This window comes from Coregonus lavaretus, assembly GCF_964263955.1.
Source record: "Coregonus lavaretus genome assembly, chromosome: 1".
Taxonomy (NCBI): Eukaryota; Metazoa; Chordata; class Actinopteri; order Salmoniformes; family Salmonidae; genus Coregonus; species Coregonus lavaretus.
The window spans coordinates 58,644,918-58,671,517 of record NC_139988.1 but is presented as its reverse complement, the minus strand read 5'-3'; the positions used below and the strand labels follow the sequence as shown (position 1 = coordinate 58,671,517).

General features: G+C 43.5%; 1 protein-coding gene across 1 annotated transcript in view; it reads left to right on the top strand.

Annotated features, from left to right (window-relative positions):
- Nucleotides 1–26,600, top strand: part of LOC311130860 (prominin-1-A-like) — a 45,547-nt gene that overhangs the window by 14,370 nt on the left and 4,577 nt on the right. The window contains exons 3-17 of the mRNA XM_084163668.1: nt 1,136–1,197; nt 11,464–11,669; nt 15,156–15,276; nt 16,137–16,200; nt 17,829–17,918; nt 18,152–18,348; nt 20,043–20,108; nt 20,413–20,476; nt 20,735–20,891; nt 20,980–21,132; nt 21,245–21,368; nt 21,470–21,558; nt 23,291–23,375; nt 23,612–23,755; nt 23,913–23,981. Coding sequence (XP_084019794.1) covers nt 1,136–1,197; nt 11,464–11,669; nt 15,156–15,276; nt 16,137–16,200; nt 17,829–17,918; nt 18,152–18,348; nt 20,043–20,108; nt 20,413–20,476; nt 20,735–20,891; nt 20,980–21,132; nt 21,245–21,368; nt 21,470–21,558; nt 23,291–23,375; nt 23,612–23,755; nt 23,913–23,981 — 1,691 coding nt within the window. The remainder of the gene's footprint in view (nt 1–1,135; nt 1,198–11,463; nt 11,670–15,155; nt 15,277–16,136; nt 16,201–17,828; nt 17,919–18,151; nt 18,349–20,042; nt 20,109–20,412; nt 20,477–20,734; nt 20,892–20,979; nt 21,133–21,244; nt 21,369–21,469; nt 21,559–23,290; nt 23,376–23,611; nt 23,756–23,912; nt 23,982–26,600) is intronic.

The window sequence follows — 26,600 nt, the reverse complement described above, 5'->3', positions numbered from 1 at the left end:
TCTTGTCCCTGACATCCTTGGAGAGCTCTTTGGTCTTGGCCATGGTGGAGAGTTTGGAATCTGATTGATTGATTGCTTCTATGGACAGGTGTCTTTAATACAGGTAACAAACTGAGATTAGGAGCACTCCCTTTAAGAGTGTGCTCCTAATCTCAGCTCGTTACCTGTATAAAAGACACCTGGGAGCCAGAAATCTTTCTGATTGAGAGGGGGTCAAATACTTATTTCCCTCATTAAAATGCAAATCAATTTATAACATTTTTGACATGCGTTTTTCTGGATTTTGTTGTTGTTATTCTGTCTCTCACTGTTCAAATAAACCTACCATTAAAATTATAGACTGATAATTTCTTTGTCAGTGGGCAAACGTACAAAATCAGCAGGGGATCAAATACTTTTTTCCCTCACTGTATATACTGAGATCATGTGACAGATCATGTGACACTTAGATTGCACACAGGTGGACTTTATTTAACTAATTATGTGACTTCTGAAGGTATTTGTGTCTCCAGATCTTATTTAGGGGCTTCATAGCAAAGGGGGGGAATACATATGCATGCACCACTTTTCCGTTATTAGTTTTTTGAAACAAGTTATTTTTTTCATTTCACTTCACCAATTTGGACTATTTTGTGTATGTCCATTACATGAAATTTAAATTACAGGTTGTAATGCAACAACATAGGAAAAACGCCAAGGGGGATGAATACTTTTGCAAGGCACTGTAGGTTACATTTAAATAACATACAGTAGGTTTGATTTCTGCAAGTAAATGAAAAAATTATAGAGAGTAATGTTGTCAGAGAGAATGAGAGAGAAGAGAGAGGGTGAGGGTGAAACTGAGGGCACATTCATCAGTAAAAAGGTCCTCAATCAGCTTTCTGAATTGGCCTAGAGGCACCAAAACATCAAATGTAAGAACATTTTAAAGATTGTTCCACACTGTGTTCTGTTTATGTGTGTATAGAAAATAGAAAGGGAGTGGCAATACCAACTGAACATGTTTTCATATTTGCTTTCATGTACAGTATGATTTCAAAACCTTTACACTTCTACATTCATGTAGTACTTATCCAGATCCTCATCCCTTCTTTCTCTCTCTCCCTCTTTCTCCCTCTCCATTCCTCTCTCCTAGATCTGCTGGTTAAATTAGTGGAGGAAAGGGGCAATATATATGACAGCAAGATCATCAAAGAGGTAAGAAAAGATGGATGCGTGCGTGTGTGTGTGTGTGTAAAAACGATTGGTCGCTAAATCCAGAGAAATTACGGACAATGTAGAAAACTGTTAGTCACTAAATCCGTCTAGAAGGACCACGTAAAAACGGTTGGCTGGTATGCCCTCACCGTCTGAGCGGTCAGCGGTGAATGCCCTCACCCGCTATATACTTCTAACTGATTGGTTTGGTTCTGCCGTCTATAGTGCTGTCCGGTTAGAACATGATGTTGAGGCCCATCACTGTACTTTTGATAGTCACCACCACACACACACACAGACACAGCTGTTTCCATTTGAGGATGTTTATATGATTTTAGTAATCCGAATGACTTGGAATCTTATTGTTGTAATTCTATAAGACAAAGATATGCACACATGTAAATAGTATTAGTTAATGGTTATAACTATGCAATATACATATACAGCGCCTTCGGAAAGTATTCAGACCTTGACTCTTTCCACATTTTGTTACTTTACAGCCTTATTCTAAAATGGATTAAATAAAATAATTTCCTCAGCAATCTACACACAATACCCCATAATGAAAAAGCGAAAACAGGTTTTTAGAATTTTTTGCAAACTTATATGAAAGAACACCCTTATTTATATAAGTATTCAGACCCTTTGCTATGAGATTCGAAATTGAGCTCAGGTGCATCCTTTTTCCATTGATCATCCTTGAGATGTTTCTACAACTTTATTGGAGTCCACCTGTGGTTATTTCAATTGATTGGACATGATTTGTAAAGGAACACACCTGTCTATATAAGGTCCCACAGTTGACAGTGCATGTCAGACCAAAAACCAAGCCATGAGGTCGAAGGAATTGTCTGTAGAGCTCTGAGACAAGATTGTGTCGAGGCACAGATCTGGGGAAGGGTACCAAAACATTTATTCAGCATTGAAGGTCCCCAAGAACACCATGTCCTCAGTCTTAAATGGAAGGAATTTGGAGCTACCAAGACTCTTCCGCCCAGCAAAACTGAGCAATCGTGGGAGAAGGGCCTTGGTCAGGGAGGTGACCAAGAACCCGATGGTCACTCTGACAGAGCTCCAGAGTTCCTCTGTGGAGATTGGAGAACCTTCCAGAAGGACAACCATCTCTGCAGCACTCCACCAATTAGGTCTTTAAGGTAGAGTGGCCAGACGGAAGCCACTCCTCAGTAAAAGGCACGTGACAGCCCGCTTGGAGTTTGCCAAAAGGCATCTAAAGACTCTCAGACCATGAGAAACAAGATTCTCTGGTCTGATGAAACCAAGATTGAACTCTTTGGCCTGAATGCCAAGCGTCAAGTCTGGAGAAGCTCCAAGAACTGTCTGGGGTGACTCTAGAAGCTCGCCCATGGCAGCGAAATAAAACACCTTAATTAAGGCCACTATGGAAAACGCTGTGTTAGCATGTGCATGCAAAGACTATGTTTACCAATACAATAACTAAACCACTTCTGCAAAAGTACTTGTGCAACCAATGCAATAATAACACTTATGGCAGTATGGAATAATACTACATTCGATAAACAATACACAAAGCAGCATTGGCAACTCTAACATTAAAAAATACTAATAGCCATACAGTAGGACATATGGCTGAAACTTAGCAAAGTAACATGAAGTAATTAGTGGTAATTACCTATTATTACACAGCATGTAAAATCCCCAATAAACCCTCCCTGCAACTTACATTTTGATGCACGCACAACATTCAGACATTCATGTTACTGTCGACAATGAAAACACTCTGACCTGAGTGGGAGGGTGCAGTGTCCAGATGCGCATTTCCAAGCTTATTCCTCCCGTGCCTAATCCTACCCGGCAGGGCTTATGGGCCTCCCCGCGAGGGAGGTACACAGATACGCGGAGACAGTCCTGGGCAGCCCCATGGAACGCAATGTGGGTGGGGGAGGGCCCTCTAACTCAGCTGGTGCAGGGCAGCTGGGCCCCATCCTTAGACGCTGAGTGCAATGACAGAGGCTGGCCACGGCTGAAGCAGGTGGCTCGCCTACTGCGGTGTAGGAATGTGGCATGCCGGCCACAACTGTCGTTGGCAGCTCACTGGCTGCGGCTGAGGCTGGTGACTCTTTCACCACTGCTGAAAGCGATGACTCCCATGGTGGAGCATGTGGGGATCCCTGGGCGAGGATCATCAGGCATCTGGAGGCAGGGGCTGGCTGGGCCCCAGAGACGAGGTCAGGTGGTCTCCCACATGGGAAGGGCTGAGGGTCGTCCAAGGCAGGGGGCCCCCCAGAAATAGAGACAGCAGGCCCACCGGATCAGGGAACGGTGGTTCCCCCAGGTCAGGGAGCTGAGGGCCTAGCAGAGCAGGGGACTTGGAACCCACTACTAAATATGAGGACTTCAAGCCAGGTATGATGGGAGGCTGAAAACCTAGCCGAGCATGGATCGTATAGTCTAGCGCTAGTATAGGCGACTGGGTACAGGCTGAGGGCTGTGAACGGTCTAATTGCACACCTAGAGGAGGAGATAACTCTGGGTCTAGCGGGACGGGTTTGGCGTGTAGCACTGAGGGAGCTGACTGTTTGCCGACTGAGGCTGGGGGCTGCGGACCAACTGAGGGCAGATGCTGCAGACCTAATGGGGCAGAGAACCTATAGCCTGGCGGAGCAGTGGACTGAGGGCCGACTAGAGCTGGAGACCGCGAAACTAGAACGTCTGAAGGCTCGGATCCTAGTGCTGATAACTTTGGGCCTGACAGGGAAGCTGACTCTGGACCTGACAGGGAGAACAACTCTGGACCTGACAGGGAGAACGACTCTGGACCTGACAGGGAGAACGACCCTGGACCTGACAGGGAGAACGACCCTGGACCTGACAGGGAGAACGACCCTGGACCTGACAGGGAGAACGACCCTGAACCTGACAGGGAGAACGACCCTGAACCTGACAGGGAGAACGACCCTGAACCTGACAGGGAGAAAGACCCTGAACCTGACAGGGAGAAAGACCCTGAACCTGCCAGGGAGAACGAATCTGGACCTGCCAGGGAAATTGATGTTGGACCTGACAGGGAAACTGACTCTGGACCTGACAGGGAGAACAGCTCTGAACTAGGGCTGTGGCGGTCATGAAATTCTATCAGCCAGTGATTCGTCAAGCAAATAACTGCCAGTGTCACGGTAATTGACCATTCATTAACATAAACACATTTAGCATCTCCTGGCTTCCACGCATAGCCTACAAGCCACTGATGCAGACCTTTGGAACATCTGCGTTTAAAAAAGTATAATAAATCCATGTAATATAGCCTACACCATCACAATAAATCTAGACAGGTCTAAAGAAACATGATATGAAGAAAATGTAGTCTATTTCAGAAGAACAGAATAGCATACTCTGCGTTGTCCTTATGTTGGGATTTGATCTGGCTATGCCATATGGCTGTGGGCTACACTAGTTAATTTAGCAGGCAAGATTTGCTTAGAATTCCATGGCATTATTTTATAGTAGGAAGAATACAATTTAACATAGCTGAGTAAAATATAAAATATATTTTCTCCAAACGATTTGAGGGAGTGCGCACATGAGGCAATTCTGTGTTGAGCAGTTAACAAAGAAACAGGTACTCCTATACAGTGGCTTGCGAAAGTATTCACCCCCCTTGGCATTTTTCCTATTTTGTTGCCTTACAACCTGGAATTAAAATTGATTTTTGGGGGATTTGTATCATTTGATTTACACAACAAGCCTACCACTTTAAATATGCAAAATATGTTTTCTTCTGAAACAAACAAGAAATAAGAGAAAAAAACAATGCATAACTATTCACCCCCCCCCCCCCAATGTCAATACTTTGTAGAGCCACCTTTTGCAGCAATTACAGCTGAAAGTATTTTGGGCTATGTCTCTATAAGCTTGGCCCATCTAGCCACTGGGATTTTTGCCCATTCTTCAAGGCAAAACTGCTCCAGCTCCTTCAAGTTGGATGGGTTCTGCTGGTGTACAGCAATCTTTAAGTCATACCACAGATTCTCAATTGGATTGAGGTCTGGGCTTTGACTAGGCCATTCCAAGACATTTAAGTGTTTCCCCTTAAACCACTCGAGTGTTGCTTTAGCAATATGCTTAGGGTCATTGTCCTGCTGGAAGGTGAACCTCCGTCCCAGTCTCAAATCTCTGGAAGACTGAAACAGGTTTCCCTCAAGGAATTCCATGTATTTAGCGCCATCCATCATTCCTTCAATTCTGACCAGTTTCCCAGTCCCTGCCGATGGAAAAACATCCCCACAGCATGATGCTACCACCATGCTTCACTGTGGGGATGGTGTTCTCGGGGTGATGAGAAGTGTTGGGTTTGCGCCAGACATAGCATTTTCCTTGATGGCCAAAAAGCTAAATTTTAGTCTCATCTGACCAGAGTACCTTCTTCTATATGTTTGGGGAGTCTCCCACATGCCTTTTGGCGAACACCAAACGTGTTTGCTTATTTTTTTCTTTAAGCAATTAGTTTTTTCTGGACACTCTTCCGTGAAGCCCAACTCTGTGGAGTGTATGGCTTAAAGTGGTCCTATGGACAGATACTCCAATCTCCGCTGTGGAGCTTTGCAGCTCCTTCAGGGTTATCTTTGGTCTCTTTGTTGCCTCTCTGATTAATGGCCTCCTTGCCTGGTCCGTGAGTTTTGGTGGGCGGCCCTCTCTTGGCAGGTTTGTTGTGGTGCCATATTCTTTCCATTTCTTAATAATGGATTTAATGGTGCTCCGTGGGATGTTCAAAGTTTAGGATTTTTTTTTATAACCCAACCCTGATCTGTACTTCTCCAGAACTTTGTCCCTGACCTGTTTGGAGAGCTCATTGGTCTTCATGGTGCCACTTGCTTGGTGGTGCCCCTTGCTTAGTGGTGTTGCAGACTCGCGATACATGGCCCCATCCATCCTCCCCTCAATACGGTGCAGTCGTCCTGTCCCCTTTGCAGAAAAGCATCCCCAAAGAATGATGTTTCCACCTCCATGCTTCACGGTTGGGATGGTGTTCTTGGGGTTGTACTCATCCTTCTTCTTCCTCCAAACACGGCGAGTGGAGTTTAGACCAAAAAGCTCTATTTTTGTCTCATCAGACCACACGACCTTCTCCAATTCCTCCTCTGGATCATCCAGATGGTCATTGGCAAACTTCAGACGGGCCTGGACATGCGCTGGCTTGAGCAGGGGGACCTTGCGTGCGCTGCAGGATTTTAATCCATGACGGCGTAGTGTGTTACTAATGGTTTTCTTTGAGACTGTGGTTCTAGCTCTCTTCAGGTCATTGACCAGGTCCTGCCGTGTAGTTCTGGGCTGATCCCTCACCTTCCTCATGATAATTGATGCCCCACGAGGTGAGATCTTGCATGGAGCCCCAGACCGAGGGTGATTGACCGTCATCTTGAACTTCTTCCATTTTCTAATAATTGCGCCAACAGTTGTTGCCTTCTCACCAAGCTGCTTGCCTATTGTCCTGTAGCCCATCCCAGCCTCGTGCAGGCCTACAATTATATCCCTGATGTCCTTACACAGCTCTCTGGTCTTGGCCATTGTGGAGAGGTTGGAATCTGTTTGATTGAGTGTGTGGACAGGTGTCTTTTATACAGGTAACGAGTTCAAACAGGTGCAGTTAATACAGGTAATGAGTGGAGAACAGGAGGGCTTCTTAAAGAAAAACTAACAGGTCTGTGAGAGCCGGAATTCTTACTGGTTGGTAGGTGATCAAATACTTATGTCATGCAATAAAATGCAAATTAATTACTTAAAAATCATACAATGTTATTTTCTGGATTTTTGTTTTAGATTCCGTCTCTCACAGTTGAAGTGTACCTATGATAAAAATTACAGACCTCTACATGCTTTGTAAGTAGGAAAACCTGCAAAATCGGCAGTGTATCAAATACTTGTTCTCCCCACTGTATATAAAGCTGATGGGATCCTCCTCTTTTTAATAGAGGCCATCACTCTGTTTTTTCATGCAATTGCATAGCCTATAGAAATGTTGCACAACATGTGCTCATGTGCTCTCATGAAGTGTTTGATTAGATTTTCGATTACATTTGCATTGATGTCAGAGTGATTAAAGGGACAATAGAGTGCGGAGTACCAGGCAGTTAGCAAGTTTGGTAGGCTACTAATGACCATCAGCAGCATCAGAGCTTGGAGAAGCCTAATTACTGTGACTAAACAGTCACATGGAATTTGACTCCCATCATTACTCGTGACCACTGGTGTGGCGGTAATACGGTCACCGTTATAGTGCTAGCAGGTGGAGCCAGCAGGGACTCCAGGCCTGGGACCGGCAGGTCCCACCAGGCTATGACTGGAGATGTCTTTGTGGCGGAAGGTTCCAGGGTTGCAGACAGTCGAACCTCTGGCACCTGAGCGTCTGCCTCGACTAGCAGGGGATCCCCACTGGGAGGAGAGGACGACTCCGCAGCGACAACCAGAACAGGCCCCATGGCAGCTGTTGGCTGTGGCTCCACGACTGGAGCGGATCTCGTTAACTCTGGCTAGTCGAGGAGCTGGATGAGCAGGGTGCAGACCTTGGTGTCGTGGACTGTGCACTCTAGAGGACCATGTATAAATTATTGGTCGCTAAATCCAGAGAAATGACGGACCATGTAAAAAACTGTTAGTCACTAAATCCATCTAGAAGGACCACGTAAAAACGGTTGGCTGGTATGCCCTCACCCGTCTGAGCGGTCGGCTGAGAATGCCCGCACCCGCTATATACTTCTAACTGATTGGTTTGGTTCTGCCCTCTATAGTGCTGTCCGGTTAGAACATGATGTTGAGGCCCATCACTGTGCTCTTGATAGTCACCACCACACACACACAGACACAGACACAGCTGTTTCCATTTGAGGATGTTTAGATGATTTTAGTAATCCGAATGACTTGGAATCTTATTGTTGTGGTTCTATAAGACAAAGATATGCACACATGTAAATAGTATTAGTTAGTGGTTATAACTATGCAATATACATATATGTACGTGAATAAATGGCAAATTGCATTACACATACAACAGGTCTATAAAGGGCTATAAACACAGCATCTATATCAGGGGTGTCAAACGTCCGGCCCGCAAACGGGTTTAATCCGGCCCGCGAGATGATAAAAAATAATAATAATTGTAAAGTATAAAAATGCGCTGCAATTTTTCAAAAAAATAAACTGCTGTTCCAATTGCGTCCACTGGATGGCGCAATAGCAATTGTGTTAAGCAAGCAAACTGTTTATACCGGGGCAGAGCAAGTAGGTCAAGCACGTGCAGCCAATGAGCTACTTTGTTTTGCCCGCGATATTTATTACGGCTTCTACTTTTAACATTATGTGCTTTGGCACCCTCATTGCCCCAATATGTCTCTGTCAAAAAAGAGAAAAGTGGACGCAGAGTGTTCCAAGAAAAATGGTCATCCTATTTATTCACAGAATTGAATGGGAAAGCTGTATGTTTGGTGTGTTCAGAGCATGTTGCAGTGCTGAAAGAATATAACCTTTGTCGCCACTATGTGAGTCTTCATGCCAACAAATATGACAACTTTCAAGGACAGCGGAGATGAGAGAAGGTGAATGAACTGTTGGCGGGTCTGAAGAAACAGCAGTCTGTGTTTACTCACAGCCGAGACATCAGTGACGCTGCAGTGAAAGCTAGCTACCTCATTGCTAATGAAATCGCAGTGGCTTCAAAACCATTTAGTGAGGGTGAATTTGTAAAAACATGCATGATGAAGGCAGCGGAGATTGTGTGCCCTGAAAAGCGGCAGGCTTTTGCAAATATCAGCCTGACAAGAAACACAGTTGCAGACAGGATTTCCGATCTTTCAGTGGATTTGGACAGCCAGTTGAAGCAAAAAGTAAAGTCATTTATTGCGTTTTCGGTTGCAATTGATGAAAGCATGGACATTACAGATGTTGCACAACTGGCCATTTTCATCCGCGGAGTTGATGACACATTGACCGTCACCGAGGAGTTCGTGGAGTTGGTGCCGATGACAGATACAACGACAGCAGCTGATATTTTTACCGCACTCGTCGGCGCGCTGGACAGGGTCGGAGTGGACTGGTCCCGCGCTGTCAGCCTGGCTACAGATGGTGCGCCCTCAATGATCGGGAAAAAAGCAGGCGTTGTGACAAAGTTCAGAGAGAAAGTGCAATCTGCAAATGGAGGACGTGATTTTTTGACTGTTCACTGTATTTTGCACCAGGAGGCTTTGTGTTGCAAGTCATTAAAGATGGATAACGTCATGAAGGTGGTCATCCAAACTGTTAATTTCATCCGATCCAGAAGCCTGAATCACCGTCAGTTTGACAGCCTTCTCAGAGAGAAATACCACATATATGGCCTGCCATACCACACTGAGGTAAGATGGTTAAGCCGAGGTGCTGTGCTGAGGCGTTTCTTTGATTTACGAGAAGAAATTGAACAGTTCATGGAAGAAAAGGGCAAACCAGTGTTAGAATTTCATTCCGCAGAATGGATGCAGGATCTTGCATTTATGGTGGATTTTACAGAGCACCTGAATAACTTGAACAAACAGCTGCAAGGGCGCAACAAAGTTGTCACGCAATATTATGACAGCATACGTTCTTTCAAGTTGAAGCTGTCATTGTGGGAGACGCAACTTGCCGGTGGTGATGCAGCTCACTTCCCCTGTCTGAAAAATGTGTGCGCGACCCAACATGTGGCAGACATGAAGCGGTTCAAAGATAAAATAACGGGACTGTTACGGGAGTTTGAGCAACGCTTTCAGATTTATGTTTATATGTTTTTATGTTGATATGCTATTGTTTTTAATTGATTTTATTTTATTTGTATATTTAACCTATTCTTGACTCTGTGGTTCTTGCACTTGTTTGGGGAACAGGATTTCATTATTTTTATCTACATTTCTGCCTGAGAAATGACACCCTGATATATTTCTGTGATCTGTGAAACAGTTCTGTTAATCACTGAGGCATTGTGTGTTTGTGTGTTCTTTTTCTTTAGAATTTTCAAATAAACTTGACGTGTTTTATGATTAATAGTGATGTTGTGCTTGTACTATTTTGGACACACTGTCCTCAGGCTCCAGCTTTATGTTGTATGTTGATCGTATTAAAACAAAGAAAACAATCTGAAGTTGTTGTTTTTAAGTTATATATACCATGATTTTTCCGGTCCGGCCCACTTGGGAATAGATTTTCCTCCATGTGGCCCCTGAGCTAAAATGAGTTTGACACCCCTGATCTATATAATCATAAACTTAAACATTCACCTCTTGGAGAGAGAGAGAGAAATCAATTACTTGGATTGACAAAGGGTCAAGATTTATGGCACCCTCTCTCTGCAGCCTTGTGTGAGAATCTGCCAGGCTGAGACCTTATCAGATCTGCCCTGACGCCACAGGGTCGTAAATTACTCTGCGCATGAGCAAGCTCCAAGAACTGTCTGGGGTGACTAGAAGCTTGCCCATGGCAGCGCAATAAAACACCTTAATTAAGGCTAATATGGAAAATGCTGTGTTAGCATGTGCATGCAAAGACTATGTTTACCAATACAATAACTAAACCACTTCTGCAAAAGTACTTGTGCAACCAATGCAATAATAACACTTACGGCAGTACGGAATAATACTACATACGATAAACAATACGCAAAGCAGCATTGGCAACTCTAACATGAAAGAATACTAATAGCCATACAGTAGGACATATGGCTGAAACCTAGCAAAGTAACATGAAGTAATTAGTGGTAATTACCTATTATTACACAGCATGTAAAATCCCCAATAAAAAACCCTTGTTTGCAACTTACATTTTGATGCACGCATAACATTCAGACATTCGTGTTACTGTCGACAATAAAAAGTCCTCAGAAACATGCGTCCTTCTCCCTTCTCCCGGACGACGATAATACTCTGACCTGAGTGGGTGGGTGCAGTGTCCAGATGCGCATTTCCAAGTGCTCTGATTGGTTGGGAATGGCAGGGCTAAAATGGGTGAGGGATAACTTGGGTAGGCTGAGCAGCCAAACTAACAGGACTTAAGATAAACTAAAGGGACCTTGAGGGGAAGTTAGGTAGAGAGGAGAGGAGCAGGACAGCATTTTTCTACAGTGTGTGTGTGTGTGGCAGAGGTGTGTGTACTAGCCACAGACACTCCCTCCTCAGTTATCCTTTAGGCAGTAACCTGAGAGAGCTTTATGTAAGGCACCATACTAAGTGTGTGTGTTAACCTGTGTGTGTGTGTGTGTGTGTGTGTGTGTGTGTGTATGAATCTCCTCAGGTCCTTCTCTATGAAGTTGGTTTCCTAGTGTGTGCTGTTATAGGGATTGTGTACATTATCCTGATGCCCCTGGTGGGGTTCTGCCTGGCCTGCTGTCGCTGCTGTGGACACTGTGGAGGACACATGTACCAGGAACAGACTAAAGCTGTCCACTGTCACAGGAGAGGATTATACTGGGCTACACTACTCACAACACTAGTCATACTGTAAGTGTGTGCCCTGTTGAAAAACCTTTGCTGTGTTTTTGAGGTGCTTTCGTTGTGTTTTCGTGGTGATCAGCCTTCGCGGTGTTTTGCTGGTGACCAAAATATCACTTAGGGCCCCCAAAATGCTAGGGCCGGCTCTGACTGCATGTGTGGGTATACATGTGGGTAAGCAGACCCGCAAGCCACTGCAGCCCCTCATGATGAGTTCAGATTTTCTGTGGCCACCACCCCCATCAAAGTTGCCCATCCCTGAGCTAGACCATGCTGGACTCCCATAGACCAGCTTGGTCACCATCATACCACCATCACCATCATGACCTACTATCAACATCATAGCTACATTATTGTGGAACATTTTACTTACTATGACTGTGATATGTGGTTGTCCCACCTAGCTATCTTAACATGAATGCACTAACTGTAATTCACTCTGGATAAGAGCGTCTGCTAAATGACTTAAATGTGAAATGTGTCCAAAACACAGCGAAAGCTGGTCACCAGTATTCAAAACACAGCGAAGGCTGGTCACCAGAAAAACCAGCTAGACCATGTTGGTCAGATGTGCTTAACCAGCTAGACCATGCTGGTCAAAGAACCGCTTGATCAGCTAGACCATGCTGGTCAGCAGGCAAAACCAGCTAGACCATGCTGGCTAGACCAGCATCTGACCAGCACTGACCAGCATGGACCAGCTTGAAATGTATGCTAGTCTATGCAGTCTTTTTCAGCAGTGTGTGTGTGTGTTTTTGTGTGACAGAATAAGTGCACTCTCCATATGTATTTGGACAGTGAAGCATTTTTTATTTTTTTATTTGGCTCTGTACTCCAGCATTTTAGATTTGAGAGAATATTTCATGTAAAGCAGGGTATTTTTGAGGGTATTTTCATACGTATCTGTTTTACCTTTTAAAAATGAAATCACTTTATGTATCTAGACCCCCCCATTTGAATAAATCATAAGTATTTTGACAAATTCACTTATTGTGTATTAAAGTAGGGTACATTTTAGTATTTGGTCCCATATTCTTTGCACACAATGACTAAACCAAGCTTATGACTCTACAAACTTCTTGGATGCATTTGTGGTTTGTTTTGGTTGTGTTTTCGATGTTTTGTGTGCAATTTTGGAGTCACTTCTATTGTAAGTAAGAATAGAAGGTTAATGTGTTCTACATTTGTGAATATTGATGAGTGAGAAGGTTACAGAGGAACAAAGATCATACCCTCCAAAAATCCAAACCTCCCATGTTATTGGTGAGAGGTTAGCATGTTTGTTGTAGCCTCTGTAGGTTTCTCACTCATTCATGTTTTTTCTTAATTATGGCATTATCAGGATTAATTTACAAAAATCTTATCCACTCACTTAGAAAGAAAATGATTCCAGTCATCATTCACCATTCGGTTACTACTGGGCAAAACATAACTCAAAACAAACTGCAAATGCATTCAATGAGTTTGTAGAGTCACAAGTTTGATGTAGTTATTGCGTGCAAGGAATATGGGACCAAATACAAAACTTTTGACTACTTTAATACCCTATAAGTGAATTTGTCCAAATATATATGACTTCTTCACATGGGAGGACTAGATACATGAAGTACATTCATTTATAAATGGCAAAACAGATACAGTGGGGGAAAAAAGTATTTAGTCAGCCACCAATTGTGCAAGTTCTCCCACTTAAAAAGACGAGAGAGGCCTGTAATTTTCATCATAGGTACTCGTCAACTATGACAGTCAAAATGAGAAAAAAAATCCTGAAAATCACATTGTAGGATTTTTAATGAATTTATTTGCAAATTATGGTGGAAAATAAGTATTTGGTCAATAACAAAAGTTTCTCAATACTTTGTTATATACCCTTTGTTGGCAATGACACAGGTCAAACATTTTCTGTAAGTCTTCACAAGGTTTTCACACACTGTTGCAGGTATTTTGGCCCATTCCTCCATGCAGATCTCCTCTAGAGCAGTGATGTTTTGGGGCTGTCGCTGGGCAACACGGACTTTCAACTCCCTCCAAAGATTTTCTATGGGGTTGAGATCTGGAGACTGGCTAGGCCACTCCAGGACCTTGAAATGCTTCTTACGAAGCCACTCCTTCGTTGCCCGGGCGGTGTGTTTGGGATCATTGTCATGCTGAAAGACCCAGCCACGTTTCATCTTCAATGCCCTTGCTGATGGAAGGAGGTTTTCACTCAAAATCTCACGATACATGGCCCCATTCATTCTTTCCTTTACACGGATCAGTCGTCCTGGTCCCTTTGCAGAAAAACAGCCCCAAAGCATGATGTTTCCACCCCCATGCTTCACAGTAGGTATGGTGTTCTTTGGATGCAACTCAGCATTCTTTGTCCTCCAAACACGACGAGTTGAGTTTTTACCAAAATGTTATATTTTGGTTTCATCTGACCATATGACATTCTCCCAATCCTCTTCTGGATCATCCAAATGCACTCTAGCAAACTTCAGACGGGCCTGGACATGTACTGGCTTAAGCAGGGGGACACGTCTGGCACTGCAGGATTTGAGTCCCTGGCGGCGTAGTGTGTTACTGATGGTAGGCTTTGTTACTTTGGTCCCAGCTCTCTGCAGGTCATTCACTAGGTCCCCCCGTGTGGTTCTGGGATTTTTGCTCACCGTTCTTGTGATCATTTTGACCCCACGGGGTGAGATCTTGCGTGGAGCCCCAGATCGAGGGAGATTATCAGTGGTCTTGTATGTCTTCCATTTCCTAATAATTTCTCCCACAGTTGATTTCTTCAAAACAAGCTGCTTACCTATTGCAGATTCAGTCTTCCCAGCCTGGTGCAGGTCTACAATTTTGTTTCTGGTGTCCTTTGACAGCTCTTTGGTCTTGGCCATAGTGGAGTTTGGAGTGTGACTGTTTGAGGTTGTAGACAGCTGTCTTTTATACTGATAACAAGTTCAAACAGGTGCCATTAATACAGGTAACGAGTGGAGGACAGAGGAGCCTCTTAAAGAAGAAGTTACAGGTCTGTGAGAGCCAGAAATCTTGCTTGTTTGTAGGTGACCAAATACTTATTTTCCACCATAATTTGCAAATAAATTCATTACAAATCCTACAATGTTATTTTAAATAAATAAATAAAGAAAAAAATTCTCAATTTGTCTGTCATAGTTAACGTTTACCTATGATGAAAATTACAGGCCTCTCTCATCTTTTTAAGTGGGAGAACTTGCACAATTGGTGGCTGACTAAATACTTTTTACCCCACTGTATGTATGAAAATACCCACAAATAAAAGGTACATACTGTACTGTTGCTTAATATTAAACATTTGATCTGAAATCCAAAATGCTGGAGTATAGAGCCAAATAAAAAAATGTTTGCTTCACTGTCCAAATACATATGGAGGGGAGTGTATTTGGATATGAAGTGAAACAAACTAACTTTTCTGTGCATGCGTGTATTTGTGTGCGTGCATTCGTGTGTGTGTGTGTGTGTGTGTGTGTGTGTGTGTAGTGCAGGGAACATCTGCATGTTCTTCAGTAACCAGTTACTGAAAGTGAGTGTCAAGGACAGCTCTGTAGAACTCAGCAATACACTGGACAACCTCCAAACCTACCTCACCGCTGTCCCACAGGTAAGTGTTTGTGTGTGAGAGAACTTTCCTATTATTTCCAGAAGGGAAAACCAAAATAATGAATGAAGTAGAACTAAGACCAGTTTAGTTTAGTTTTTTTGTTTATAAAACGTTAGATATAGCTGAAAGTAGCAGCTGTATATGTTTGAATGGGTACACACATTTAGTAAACATATTCCATATTCTCTGCTGTTAAGTATCCTGTAATAAATTACTTGGATGGCTTGTCACTTATCTTCTGTTGACACACAACCACCTATAGATCAGTTACTGACCTAAAGCTTCTATTCACAGTTAGTACATAAACCACCCCACCTACCATCAATTTCCTCCTAGAGAGCAGCTACACACACACAAACACACACACACACACACACACACACATACACCATTAGTCTCCCATTCACCTTAATCATTAACTGGCTGTCCAGCCTGCACTGTGAACACATTTATCTGATACAACAGAGGGAGAGGGGACAGTGGGAATGAGGGAGGTAGAAAGCAGGAGAAGGGTGATGAAGGCAGGGAGGATAGAGAGGCAAAGGGGGATACCTAGTCAGTTATACAACTGAATGCATTCAATTGAAATGTGTCTTCCGCATTTAACCCAACCCCTCTGAATCTGAGAGACTCAGAGAAAGGGAGAGAGGGTGAGACGGTGGTGAGGGAGAGAAAGGGGGAGAGAGGGATAAGGTAATGGTCGGGCAGGGTTGTGTGGTAAATCACTTTGGCTTTCGGTAGTGGCTTTGATGTTTCGGTGCATAGTTTCAGTATTTGTGTTTAAATGTGTTTGAGGGAGTCTTGCAAGTTTATGTCGTCTCTCCTTTATCTAAGTGTGTTTGTCTCCTGTCTCTCATCAGCAAATTGACAGTGTGCTGATGGAGAGCAATAAGACAGTGGATGAGGTTACCAGAAACCTCAATGGTGAGTACCTGAGCTTATAGATCAGGGTTCCCAAAAAGGTGGCCCGCGGTTGATTTTATTTGGCCCCCTCAAGTTTTCTGTGCAAAAAAAACAGCTGCAAGTGATTTTAAATTTGGAAATCTGTTCCGAAGTAATCCCAAGGATAATAGAGAGACGTGATCGTATACAAATGTAAGGTTTGAAATGATTATGTTTAGTCAAATATTATATCTGTTTGGGCTTATTGCAGTCAATTTGCAGTCTACAAATTATTTGTATTTATGTTCCGGCCACCCGACCATACGCTCAAGAAAATATTGTCCCGCTGCTGAATCTAGTTGATGATCCCAGTTCTAGATAGTCACATAATGCGTGCAAAAGTTCTGCAAAGTACAAATGCACTGAAACAATTATGTCAATTGTTGTTCTGACTCAGAAGAGACTGCCATCCACCATTTGAGAAACACTGGTCAACAATTACATACAGTTGAAGTTTACATACACTTAGGTTGGAGACATTAAAACTTGTTTTTCAACCACTCCACCAATTTCTTGTTAATAAACTATAGTTTTGGCAAGTCGGTTAGGACATCTACTTTGTGCAAGACACCAAGTCATTTTTCCAACAATTGTTTACAGACAGATTTTTTCACTTATAATTCACTGTATCACAATTCCAGTGGGTCTGAAGTTTACATACACTATGTTGACTGTGCCTTTAAACAGCTTGGAAAATTCCAGAAAATGATGGCATGGCTTTAGAAGCTTCTGCACATGGGGACAAAGATCTTACTTTTTGGAGAAATGTCCTCTGGTCTGATGAAACAAAAATAGAATTGTTTGGCCATAATGACCATCGTTATGTTTGGAGGAAAAAGGGGAAGGCTTGCAAGCCGAAGAACACCATCCCAACCGTGAAGCACGGGGGTGGCAGCATCATGCTGTGGGGGTGCTTTGCTGCAGGAGGGACTGGTGCACTTCACAAAATAGATGGCATCCTGAGGAAGGAAAATTATTATATTGAAGCAACATCTCAAGACATCAGTCAGAAAGTTAAAGCTTGGTTGCAAATGGGTCTTCCAAATGGACAATGACCCCAAGCATACTTCCAAAGTTGTGGCAAAATGGCTTAAGGACAACAAAGTCAAGGTATTGGAGTGGCCATCACAAAGCTCTGACCTCAATCCTATAGAACATTTGTGGGCAGAACTGAAAAAGCGTGTGTGAGCAAGGAGGCCTACAAACCGGACTCAGTTACACCAGCTCTGTCAGGAGGAATGGGCCAAAATTCACCCAACTTATTGTGGGAAGCTTGTGGAAGGCTACCCGAAACGTTTGACCCAAGTTAAACAATTTAAAGGCAATGCTACCAAATACTAATTGAGTGTATGTAAACTTCTGACCCACAGGGAATGTGATGAAATAAATAAAAGCTGAAATAAAAGCTGAAATAAATAATTCTCTCTACTATTATTCTGACATTTCACATTCTTAAAATAAAGTGGTGATCCTAACAGACAGGGAATTTTTACTAGGATTAAATGTCAGGAATTGTGAAAAACTGAGTTTAAATGTTTTTGGCTAAGGTGTATGTAAACTTCCGACTTCAACTGTACATCTCTACCTTCTCTCTCTTGTCTCTCCCCCAGACATGGGTCCTCTGCTGGGCAGAGAGATCCAGAGACGTCTAGAGGGCCCCCTGAATCCTGCCCTGAAGTCTGTCAGAGATATGGCCAAAGGTACAACTCCATCCTGTGTGTGTGTGTTCATGTGTGTGGTCGTGTGTATTCCTCTTCTGATATGATAATCTGTGTGTTTGTGTGCGTGTGGTGTTTGTTTGTTTGTGTGTGTTTATTCCTCTTCTGAAATAGTTTCATTTTAATTCTCTACATGAATGGTTTAATAAAGAGCTTTCAAAAGTCAAAAGTCTTCTGACATTTTAATCTGTGTGTATGTTGTATCTGTATCGTAGTGATGAACCGTACCAGTGTACTGCTGGTGGGGTTGAACTCTACTCTAACCCAGCTCCAGTCTGATGTGACTGTGGTCCAGGCTAATGTTACCTCTGTCAGAGACCGCATCAACAGCACATTGAGAAACCCTGACTGTGCTGGGTGTTCTGCCTATCAGTCAGAGCTACAGAAACTAACATTTGACACAACTATCACTGTGAGTACAACCTTGTCTTGCGGTACCACTCTTTTCTCTCTCCTCTCCACTCTTTTCTCTCTCCTCTCCTCTCTTTTCTCTCTCCTCTCCTCTCTTTTTTCTCTCCACTATTTTCTCTCTTTTCTCTCTCCTCTCCTCTCTTTTCTCTCTCCTCTCCTCTCTTTTCTCTCTCCTCTCCACTCTTTTCTCTCTCCTCTCCACTCTTTTCTCTCTCCTCCTCTCTTTTCTCTCTCCTCTCTTTTCTCTCTCCTCTCCTCTCTTTTCTCTCTCCTCTCCTCTCTTTTTTCTCTCCACTATTTTCTCTCTTTTCTCTCTCCTCTCCTCTCTTTTCTCTCTCCTCTCTTTTCTCTCTCCTCTCCTCTTTTTCCTCTCCACTCTTTTCTCTCTCCCCTCTTTTCTCTCTCCTCTCTTTTCTCTCCTCTCCTCTCTTTTCTCTCTCCTCTCCTCTCTTTTCTCTCTCCTCTCCTCTCTTTTCTCTCTCCTCTCTTTTCTCTCTCCTCTCCTCTCTTTTCTCTCTCCTCTCGTTTCTCTCTCCTCTCCTCTCTTTTCTCTCTCCTCTCCACTCTTTTCTCTCTCCTCTCCTCTCTTTTCTCTCTCCTCTCCTCTCTTTTCTCTCTTCTCTCTCCTCTCCACTCTTTTCTCTCTCCTCTCCACTCTTTTCTCTCTCCTCTCCTCTCTTTTCTCTCTCCTCTCTTTTCTCTCTTCTCTCTCCTCTCCACTCTTTTCTCTCTCCTCTCCTCTCTTTTCTCTCTCCTCTCCACTCTTTTCTCTTTCCTCCCTTTTTTCTTCCCTCCCTCTCCCTTCTCATCTTTCCATCAATTCCATGGTAGCTCTGATAACCCAGTTATCTCCCTGTACGCACTGGTGTGTCTTTTGATCTTACTCTGGTTTGTTCTCGATAAAGAACGTTTCAGTCCTTTTGTTAAACACAATTGAGCTAAAACACCTGGCTTTCTCGTGTGTTCATGATACAGTGTGTGTGTGTGTGTGTGGTTGTGGACAGTGTGTGTGGTCGTGTGATTTTGTATGGTGGTGGACGGTGCATGCTGGCCTTCCACATAACTAAATGAGTTATGTGGAAATGGCTCACGCTGTTGTCTTATGATGTCAGGTTTCAGAGTGTTCCTCCTCCTCCCACTCTACTGTTGCTGACGCACGCTGAGTCTGTTTGTGGGTTAACTCTCTCCCCTCCTCTCCCCCCCCACCCCCCTTTCTCAAACAAGCTAACACAAATAGAGGCTTGGGTTTCAGGAAAATTACAGTTCATAATGCACACACACACACACACAGACAGACACACACACACACAGACACACACACAGTATCAGAAACACAAGATAAGTTCCTTATTGAGAACAAACCAGTAGGACGGAGAACAAACAGGTAAAGAAAGGACCATGGATAAGAGACCATGGTGTATGTTACTGTAATATGATTGTGGAAAATGGTGTCTTTTGTAATCATATCAATGTTGTTTTTAAAATTCAGTTTATTATATTATCACTGTTCTACTTTTATAACAAACATGAGGCAGGCAATATATGCCATAGTAAAAACGTGAATATGTCATCTGAGTGGATAGTTGTGGTTTTGCTGCCCCCTGCTGCCAAAGCATAAGAATGACACTTACTGCAGAGAAGTCATTGAAGAGCATAAGCTGTTTGTAACATAAAGTGTGTGCGTATGTTCCATAGATCCCCAGTCTGAATGAGCTGCAGTTGGCTGTTAATTTCATCACAAAGGCTGATCTCAACTCAAAGGTAAACGTAAATCTAAAAGACATAAAGAGGGAGAAACGGACAAGCCAGCTGCATAAAAAAAATAAACAGCTCTGTCTGCACTAAATAGACCCCCACCCCCCCCCCCCCCCCCCCACCCCCCTCCGAAATGGATTAGTGAAGTGTAACTGACATGCCACAGCATGGTGCTGTTTGTGAGGGAGGAATTGAGATCCATGCTTGTTACAACATTTTTCATCCATTGACTTATATGCATCATTTATGCCGGGTACTCCTTGGAGTCTGAAGTAGTTACTGAGGACGTTTCTGACTGTGTGTGTTTCAGGGAGAAGACATCTTTGCCAGTATTCCCCAGAGAGTGACCAACGACACCAGGGACGTTGTACAGAGTGAGTATTTACCTTCAAGGTCACTACTAACTGTTATAGGACTAGGACTAGTTCAGTTAAACTACTAGCTGTTATAGGACTAGGACTAGTTCAGTTAAACTACTAGCTGTTATAGGTCATTGTTATTCACAGCGACACTAACAAGAGTCTGATGTCTACTAGCCTTATAGCCACATCTTATGCTTTAACCTAAATGCCTTTGAAACTGACCTTGGATCAGTGTCTAGAGGTATATTCATCCCTTTCCTTCTCCTTCAGATGTGAAGCAACAGCTTGACGACATCAAGAGACAGATCTCTTTGGTGAAGGGAGACATCCCTGTCTCTTCCCTCAGCATGATCTCAGACACACTGGGAGAGGCTCAGAGATACATCGACATGTACTCACCCGAGGCAGAGAAGGTAGAGATGATCAGGTAATGAACACACACACATAGGCACGCACACACACTGACAGGGCTGAACAGATAAGGTAATGATCCCTCTGTGTTTTTGTTTCTCTAGTTGGAGTGTGGGTATTATCCTGAGCTGTGTAGTTCTCCTGGTCATAGTGTGTAACCTCCTGGGTCTGTTTTTGGGTCCGGTGGGACTGAGCCCTCAAGCCGACCCGAAAGAACGATCCGGCACCGCCGACTGTGGAGGAACCTTCCTAATGGCGTAAGTACTGTCACTGTGTCTGTGCCTGTCTGTGTGGGTGGGTGGGTATGAGGATGGGCAGAAGTGACATTTGGTAAAATAATTATCTCAACGTATTTGTCTGTGTGTGTAGGGGTGCAGGGCTAAGTTTCCTGTTTTCCTGGCTCCTCATGCTGGTGGTGTTACTACTGTTTATAGTGGGAGGGAATGTCTACACACTGGTCTGCCAGCCCTGGCGCAGTGGACAGCTACTACAGGTAAGAACACACACTCACGCATACACACACACACTCTCATACATGCACACTTAATTAATTGACTCACTGATTGATTGATTGTGTGTCTCCCCCCTCCACAGTTTGTTGACACTCCGGGCATGATACCTGGCTTCCATTTAAGAGAGATACTGGGCCTGAAGAGCAACCTGACTCTTACTGAAGTATACAAGTATGTAGAAACATTATAAAGGGTTATGTAAATTAAAGATCTGCTTTCTGGTTTTCTAAATGATTATTATAAGTCACTCTGGATAAGAGTGTCTGCTAAATGTAACTTTGTTTTTGTTCTGCTATTATGCAATGTAAGGATTAATGGTGCGCAGGTCAGCTGTTTGTTCACCGGCACCCGCCCGCAATTGCTAATAACCCATCTGCAACCACCTGACTATATGTGTTAAAGTGAAAATCTGAGGCCCGCACCCGGCCCTAATCCGATAATATAGAAATTGCGCTGTAGGCTACAGTCAGAGATAGCAGACTTTTTTTTTTAACCCGGGTTCAGGATTTTTTTTGCCTGATTTATAGATGTTTCTGCTTATAATTTCCGACATTTTGGTAGGCTATTTGTTAGTCAACTTGTCTATCAGTGGAGGCTGCTGAGGGGAGGACGGCTCATAATAATGGCTGGAATGGAATCAATGGAATAGTATCAAACAAACACGTGTTTGATACCATTCCATTCACTCCATTCCGGACATTATTATTAGCTGTCCTCCCCTCCACTCAGCAGCCTCCACTGTTGTCTATAATTAGATACCTGCAGCTTCTCTTCTGTCATTATATGTTGCCCCAGAAGACTAAATAAACCCTTGCTCACCAGAATAATGTCATAAATTGATAGAATGAATGCTTCTTTGCTGAGCAAAGACGTTTAGGGACCGGGTAGAAAATGCAATAACTCAACAAAAAAAACTGCAACAATTTTCTGTGCAAAATTTCCAAAGGACATCAACTTGACCGGCTGTGAAAACGACCCAATATGTTTCTGATAAGATTTCAGTTCGGCTTGGATGCATATTTTATGTGGTTGAAATACTATCAGCTTTGATGACGCTGATAAAGATAGCACCTCTACAGACGGTAGGTATCTAACTGCACATTCGCATTCTCTCAGGATGCTGAAAGAAAGAAATCATATTTTTCCACTCCAATTTTGCCTGCATTTGGTGTATCATTTTCTGCAAGAAATGCTTAATTCTGCAGGAGTTTATATTAAGGATATATGAGAGGTTACAGACCTACAGTCGGTGTCCAGAATTCAGTTTCCATTTAACCCATCTGAACAGTAGGCTACAGTTCCCTTATGTGCCATCGGCCTATTTGAAGTCCCCGTCTTGTGGCTGTCGAATTTGTATAGCGCCTCAGAATCATCACACATCTATCTATCTGCTATCATTCCCTTTTACCACTTCACCAAATCTTTCCCAAACGTTAGTTATCTGGCACTACCTTCTCTTTATTTTCAACTCTCCATTTTGCATTTCACAGCTTTTCTCATATTGAATTAAACTCGGACATTTTCCTTTTTTGCCTCCGTGGATCGACTTGAACAATAACCTTTTCTGCCCATTTCCAAAAGCATTTGGCAATAGGCGGGTAGGCTATTTGGCACGCATACAGTTAGGTCCTAAAGCTTAGGCTTATGCACTAATGCCAGATAACCTTAAATAATGAAAGGAAAACCTCAATGTAGCCTATATAAATTGCACAAGATGAATGATACATTTATGGATATTTAAGGTATTATTTTATCTTTATTTAACCCGCCCGCCACCCAGCCGCCCTTCATCCACACAATATTTCATGACCCTAAACCCGCCGCATCACGGATATAGCTGCGGGTTATGAGTCAACTTCCGCATCACTAGTAAGGATGTATTGTTGTGTGTGTGTGTTTGTAGTGAATGTGAACAGAACAGGCCTCTATGGACAACCCTCCACCTGTATGAGCTCATAGACCTCAATAGTCTACTCAACGTGTCCAAAGTAAGACTGTCACACTATGGTTTCTACTCTATCACATATGGTTTTTACTTTTTCTATCACCATACACTGTCTACTGATGATTACTGGGCATCACTTTATATGGGTGGTTATTTACCAAAATCAAGTCATGTTTCCTCTTCCTAAGTGGTGTAAAGTCCATATTTCAAACCATCTGCTATACTAGGACAATGTTTCCGCTACTCCTTCTAATTATGTGTCCACCTCTCCCCTCCCAGTACAAAGAAGAGATTCAGCAACACTTTGACAGTAATGAGATCAAACTGCCTACCATCACCCTGCTCACCCCTGAGATGTGCAAAAAGATAAACAGCTTCTCTGACATGGCCCATGATGTTGACTTAAGCTCTATCACACAGCAGGTACAAAGTGTGTGTATGTGTGTACATGTGCGCGTGCATGTCTGTGTGACCTTTGGTCTCTAATAGTTTGTAACATGTTCAATTGGAGTGTATTTTAGGACAACATGCAGCGTCACATCATTATATATTATCATAACTGTTTCTATACCTGTTTCAGATCAACAGTATTTCCAGCATTAATCTGACAGAAACAGCAGGCATGTTAGACCAACTTGCTACTGTTCAAGTGAGTAATAAAACATGTAACATTGTTACAAACATATTCCCTCCCTGTGAGCACTCTCAGGCTCTTCCATCAATGATACAATGTGAACATCAGTGTGTGCACTGGTCATATACAGTACCAGTCAAAAGTTTGGACACACCTGCTCATTCAAGGGTTTTTCTTTATTTTTTACTATTTTTTACATTGTAGAATAATAGTGAAGACATCAAAACTATGAAATAACACATATGGAGTGTTAAACAAATCAAATATATTTTATATTTGAGATTCTTCAAATAGCCACCCTTTGCCTTGATGACAGCTTTGCACACACTTGGCATTCTCTCAACCAGCTTCATGAGGTAGTCACCTGGAATGCATTTCAATTAACAGGTGTGCCTTCTTAAAAGTTAATTTGTGGAATTTCTTTCCATCTTAATGTGTTTTAGCCAATTAGTTGTGTTGTGACAAGGTAGGGGGAGGGGTGGGGGTATACAGAGGATAGCCCTATTTGGTAAAATACCAAGTCCATATTATGGCAAGAACAGCTCAAATAAGAAAGAAACAACAGTCCATCATTACTTTAAGACATGAAGGTCAGTCAATATGGAAAATGTCAAGTGCAGTCGCAAAAACCATCAAGCGCTATGATGAAACTGGCTCTCATGAGGACCGCCACAGGAATGGAAGTCCCAGAGTTACCGCTGCTGCAGAGGATAAGTTCATTAGAGTTACCAGCCTCAGAAATTGCAGCCCAAATAAATGCTTCACAGAGTTCAAGTCACAGACACATCTCAACATCAACTGTTCAGAGGGGACTGTGTGAATCAGGCCTTCATGGTCGAATTGCTGCAAAGAAACCACTACTAAAGGACACCAATAAGAAGAAGAGACCTGCTTGGTCCAAGAAACACGAGCAATGGACATTAGACCGGTGGAAATTTGTCCTTTGGTCTGGAGTCCAAATTGGAGATTTTTGGTTCCAACCGCTGTCTTTGTGAGACGCATTGTGGGTGAATGGATGATCTCTGCATGTGTAGTTCCCACCGTAAAGCATGGAGGAGGAGGTGTCTGTGATTTATTTAGAATTCAAGGCACACTTAACCAGCATGGCTACCACATCATTCTGCAGCGAAACGCCATCCCATCTGGTTTGGGCTTAGTGGGACTATAATTTGTTTTTCAACAGAACAATGACCCAACACACCTCCAGGCTGTGTAAGGGCTATTTTACCAAGAAGGAGAGTGATGGAGTGCTGCATCAGATGACCTGGCCTCCACAATCCCCCGACCTCAACCCAATTGAGATGGTTTGGGATGAGTCGGATGGCATAGTGAAGGAAAAGCAGCCAACAAGTGCTCAGTATATGTGGGAACTCCTTCAAGACTGTTGGAAAAGCATTACAGGTGAAGCTGGTTGAAAGAATGCCAAGAGTGTGCAAAGCTGTCAAGGCAAAGGGTGGCAATTTGAAGAATCTCAAATCTCAAATATATTTGATTTGTTTAACACTTTCTTGGTTACTACATGATTCCATATGTGTTATTTCATAGTTTTGATGTCTTCTCTATTATTCTGCATGTAGAAAATAGTAAAAATAAAGAAAAACCCTTGAATGAGTAGGTGTGTCCAAACCTTTGACTGGTACTGTAGATTTACATTTACATTACATTTTAGTCATTTAGCAGACGCTCTTATCCAGAGCGACTTACAGGAGCAATTAGGGTTAAGTGCCTTGCTCAAGGGCACATTTACGTCATTTAGCAGACGCTCTTATCCAGAGCGACTCACCAATTGGTGCGTTCACCCTATAGCCAGTGGGATAACCACTTTACAATTTTTGGGGGGGGGGGGGGGGGGTAGAAGGATTACTTTATCCTATCCCAGGTATTCCTTAAAGAGGTGGGGTTTCAAATGCCTCCGGAAGGTGGTGAGTGACTCCGCTGTCCTGGCGTCGTGAGGGAGCTTGTTCCACCATTGGGGTGCCAGAGCAGCGAACAGTTTTGACTGGGCTGAGCGGGAACTATGCTTCCGCAGAGGAAGGGGAGCCAGCAGGCCAGGGGTGGATGAACGCAATGCCCTCGTTTGGGTGTAGGGACTGATCAGAGCCCGAAGGTACAGAGGTGCCGTTCCCCTCACTGCTCCATAGGCAAGCACCATGGTCTTGTAGCGGATGCGAGCTTCAACTGGAAGCCAGTGGAGTGTGCGGAGGAGGGGGGTGACGTGAGAGAACTTGGGAAGGTTGAACACCAGACGGGCTGCGGCATTCTGGATGAGTTGTAGGGGTTTAATGGCACAGGCAGGGAGGCCAGCCAACAGCGAGTTGCAGTAGTCCAGACGGGAGATGACAAGTGCCTGGATTAGGACCTGTGCCGCTTCCTGTGTAAGGCAGGGTCGTACTCTCCGAATGTTGTAGAGCATGAACCTGCAGGAGCGGGTCACCGCCTTGATGTTGGCGGAGAACGACAGGGTGTTGTCCAGGGTCACGCCTAGGCTCTTCGCACTCTGGGAGGAGGACACAGCGGAGTTGTCAACCGTGATGGCGAGATCATGGAACGGGCAGTCCTTCCCCGGGAGGAAGAGCAGCTCCGTCTTGCCAGGGTTCAGCTTGAGGTGGTGATCCGTCATCCATACTGATATGT